General features: G+C 35.6%; 1 protein-coding gene across 6 annotated transcripts in view; it reads right to left on the reverse strand.

The window, feature by feature from the left end:
• The window catches only part of PCM1 (pericentriolar material 1), a 91,137-nt gene that overhangs the window by 77,203 nt on the left and 9,007 nt on the right, over positions 1–4,927 (reverse strand). For all 6 annotated transcript variants that reach the window (XM_010858366.1, XM_010858365.1, XM_010858367.1 and 3 more), the window contains exon 3: positions 1,318–1,435. In XM_010858366.1, coding sequence (XP_010856668.1) covers positions 1,318–1,413 — 96 coding nt within the window. In that variant the 5' untranslated portion in view covers positions 1,414–1,435. The remainder of the gene's footprint in view (positions 1–1,317; positions 1,436–4,927) is intronic.

Genomic DNA, 4,927 nt, shown 5'->3' on the forward strand with positions numbered 1-4,927 from the left:
CCAACCTAGATAGCATATTGAAAAGCAGAGACATTACTTTGCCAACAAAGGTCTGCCTAGTCAAGGCTATGGTTTTTCCAGTGGTCATGTATGGATGCGAGAGTTGGACTATAAAGAAAGCTGAGCACCGAAGAATTGATGCTTTTGAACTGTGGTGTTGGAGAAGACTCCTCAAAGTCCCTGGGACTGCAAGGAGATCCAACCAGTCCCTCCTAAAGGAAATCCGTCCTGAATATTCATTGGAAGGACTGATGCTGAAGCTGAAACTCCAATACCTTAGCCACCTGGTGGGAAGAACTGACTCATTTGAAAAGACCCTGATGCTGGGAAAGATTGAGGGCAGGAGGAGAAGGGGACGACAGAGGATGAGATGGTTGGATGGCATCACCGATTCAATGGACATGAGCTTGAGTAAACTCCGGGAGTTGGTGATGGACAAGGAGGCCTGGCGTGCTGCAGTCCATAGGGTCGCAAAAAGTCTGACACGACTGAGCGACTGAACTGAACTGAACGTTTTACCAGAAAATATGTTTATTTACTTAGCTATACTCACATAACACATTCAAAAGTTCTGTAAATTCCCACCTTATCCATATTGGAAGAATATTTTAGTTTTACTTTACTAACACCTTTTAGAATATTTTTCACTTTTGTAACAAAATTTCCTTCTCTATACACTGTCCCTCCAGCCCAATTCACATGTGGATGTTCCTGCCAACCTCCTGTTCTACTTACCCCACCCAATCTTGGCCACAGGTGACTGGAAAAGAGATGCATACCTAACACAAGTTAGGATAATCATACTTTAAAATTTCAAATTGGAACTAACAGATAACTAGTCAGTCTATATAACAGCAGCCATAACTGAAAACTGTAGAATGAAGGAGCAGCCACAGTATATCACGTGGACAAGACTAGAGAGAAAACTGGTCTGTGAAATTAAAGTTGGGTCTAGTAGAGGCACTCAGAAGCAAAGAGTTAGTGAAGTGAAAAAGTAATTCTTGACAACTTCCTGACTGCTTTTTCTATTTCCTTCCTAAAACCCAGCTATATTCCTTTAACTTATTTTCCATAAAACATCTTTATATTCTTACAATAAATCTCTTTTCAGTTTAAGCTAACTCAAGTTGATACATTAACCTGCAAAGAAAAATGTCTTCAACTAATATAGCAAACAGCCCCGGGTCGTTTACTATACTGGCCAGCAAGAAAACTGTGTCTACATAGTTTCAGTGAGCATGACTTGGCTAAGTCAGGGGAAAACTGCATTTTAATGTCAGTAGCCAACAACACACCATCAATAATAAGATATCTTACCATGTTGTTGAGTCGGTCATCAACACTCTCATTGCTCCAGTTTGGTAAATCCTGATCATTCACACCTTCTTCAAAAGGAGCTCCTCCCGTGGCCATACTGGCTTTTACAATTAATCTTCTGCAAAACAAGTGAAGACTAAACTTTTTAACACATAAAAACAAACTGTAATATTTAAATCATTCCATGAAGCTCAGCAATAAAAACAAGTATCAAAAAAGTTGATTTTATGAAATAAAAGAGGCATCATCAACCACACACAAAATGATTTAGCTGCCACAGGCATAGTATGTTTAGCATGCATTAAGTAGCTGAAGTGACGGGGAGGGGAAGGAAAAAACCTTGGAATATCCACTCTTTCTGCAGGCTTGCATCCTTTAAGGTTACTCAATTTATCTGATACAATCCAAAAAGGTAAAGAGTAGGAAAAAGTTACTGGATGGAAATGACATCACTTATAATAGTGACAAAAAGTAAAATTATCTAGGAATAATATAATTTTGCCCTATGTAGTAAAGACACATTATTTTTTAAATCGAAGTATAGTTGATTTACAATGTTGTGCTTATTTCTGCTGTACAGCAAAGTGATTCAGTTAAACACATACAAGAAGCACTATTAAACTCTATAAAACAATGCAAGAGAAAATGTGAATAAGTGGAAAAACATACTATCTCCCTTGATGAGAAGACTAAACATTTTTTCTGAATTTATAGACTTAATTAAATACCCACTGGGATTCTTGGAATTTGACAGAACAATTCTAAAAACGATCTGGAAGAACAAACAAGTTAGAAAAAAATTACCTGAAAAATAAAAGAAAAAGTTGCTGTAGTGGTCAAGAGAGTAGAAAATTAATCCCAAGATATTAAACCACATTAAGTATCTATATGGTTCAATAAGCACCACTCAAAAAGAAAATCCTCAAATATACCCAATTCAAAAAATTTAATGATGAAAATTAACTATAGCTAACATCAATTTTGTTCACTATATGCCAAGTGCTAATGCTAAACATTTTATGTTTATCGTTTAACCTTTGCAATAATTGAGTGGTAAGTCAAGTCGTCACTCAGTCATGTCTGACTCTTGAGACCCCATGAACTGCAGCCCGCAAGGTTCCTCTGTCCACAGGATTCTCCACATGGGACAATTTGCTAACAATGTTGAAAAAAGTTTATTTAAAGCTTTAACAGACTTCCTAAACTAGGATTCATCATCTTAAACACAAAACACAGAAAAATTATTTCAGTGACTATTTTCTCAATTCTCCCAAGGATGGTACATACCCAGTACCATTCCAGACACACAGAAGAATTAATTCATAGTAAACAACAGATGCCTTACAGTGGTAGAGCTTAATTCCCCTCAGATGAAAAAGACTGCCTTACACCATAAACCAAGATACTATCCAGTAGATTAAAAATAGATGAATAAGATTAAAGAGTCAAATAAAAGACAAGAAAAAAGAACGAGCTTTAAAAATAGAGATTTTTACCAATTTGGAATGTGGAAATAAAAAGGAATATGTTCAACCAATTTTACTCACACACAAGTGAATCCTATGTATACTGAGAATAAATAGTAAATGACAAGCTGGGAAAAAAATCTGAAAGAAATATGAAGTATATAATTAGTATCTTTACTATATTAAAAAATGCTTGCATGAAAGCAGTTGTTGGTTACAGGGTAGGAATATGATTTTTGCTCTTTACCTTATATATTTTCCGCAATATTTTACAACATTTTTTATACCAGAAATATATTTAAGAACTTTGCAAAATAACTGATACTCATAAAGAGGTATGTCCAGTGAACTGACTCATTTAAATGAAACATTTTACAACTACCTTTTTCTAAGATGCACTGATGTAATTTGTAATATTAAAGAATAGGAGCTCAAAAAAATACATAAGCAATAGAGGTGAAAACAATACCTAACATTACAAAAAGCAATTTATCTTAAAGTGGAGATTAGAAGAGAAATTGCTATAATATTTAAGTAAAAACTCTTACCAATTTTTTGGTAAAATACAGTATGTTGCATTTTCTATCAGTAGAGTAATAATAAAGTAAGTTTACTTTAAGATAAATTAAAAATATATTCAAAGAGATGTTTTATACTCATTTATTATAATGAATTCCTCCTAAAATGAGCTTTTCCTAAGGATCTAGTGATAAGCTAAGGACTTTGAACACAGGTTTCTAAAACAACTTAAAACATATATTAAAATTAGTCTGGAGAAAATAGGTCAACTATTTCTTAAAAATCATTTTTAAAGACCATTTACTAAATAAAAGTCTACAAAGTTTATAAACAACTTTGTCTAGTTGTGATTGACGTTAAGATGATATTGAGTATTTATAACTCAGTACTAATGATACCAAATGGTTGAGAAGGCATACTCCTACAGAAGTAAAATTATCAGCATGAAGCTAATGAAGTGAAAACAAAGGCAAGTCATTTCTTTCTTATGTCAACCTCTTTAACCTCTTCAAAGTCACCTTTAAAACTACTGATATCTACCCTCTAAATTTTATTCTGTAAACACATTAATATAATGTATAGTTTTTGATTATATTATGCTTCAGCAATATTTGAACCGTGAACTTCCTGATGTTCAAGCTGGTTTTAGAAAAGGCAGAGGAACCAGAGATCAAATTGCCAACATCCACTGGATCATGGAAAAAGAAAGAGTTCCAGAAAAACATCTATTTCTGCTTTATTGACTATGCCAAAGCCTTTGACTGTGTGGATCACAATAAACTGTGGAAAATTCTGAAAGAGATGGGAATACCAGACCACCTGATCTTCCTCTTGAGAAATTTGTATGCAGGTCAGGGAAGCAACAGTTAGAACTGGACATGGAACAACAGACTGGTTCCAAATAGGAAAAGGAGTACGTCAAGGCTGTATATTGTCACCCTGCTTATTTAACTTATATGCAGAGTACATCATGAGAAACACTGGGCTGGAAGAAGCACAAGCTGGAATCAAGATTGCAGGGAGAAATATCAATAACCTCAGATATGCAGCTGATACCACCCTTATGGCAGAAAGTGAAGAGGAACTAAAAAGCCTCTTGATGAAAGTGGAAGTGGAGAGTGAAAAAGGTGGCTTAAAGCTCAACATTCAGAAAACAAAGATTATGGCATCCGGTCCCATCACTTCATGGGAAATAGATGGGGAAACAGTGTCAGACTTTATTTTTCTGGGCTCCAGAATCACTACAGATGGTGACTGCAGCCATGAAATTAAAAGACGCTTACTCCTTGGAAGGAAAGTTATGAACAACCTAGATAGCATATTCAAAAGCAGAGACGTTACTTTGCCAACAAAGGTTCGTCTAGTCAAGGCTATGGTTTTTCCTGTGGTCATGTATGGATGTGAGAGTTGGACTGTGAAGAAGGCTGAGCGCAGAAGAATTGATGCTTTTGAACTGTGGTGTTGGAGAAGACTCTTGAGAGTCCCTTGGACTGCAAGGAGATCCAACCAGTCCATTCTGAAGGAGATCAGCCCTGGGATTTCTTTGGAAGGAATGATGTTAAAGCTGAAGCTCCAGTACTTTGGCCACCTGATGCGAAGAGTTGACTCATTGGAAAAGACTCTGA

This window comes from Bison bison, unplaced genomic scaffold (genome assembly GCF_000754665.1).
Source record: "Bison bison bison isolate TAMUID 2011002044 unplaced genomic scaffold, Bison_UMD1.0 scf7180017864386, whole genome shotgun sequence".
Lineage (NCBI taxonomy): Eukaryota > Metazoa > Chordata > Mammalia > Artiodactyla > Bovidae > Bison > Bison bison.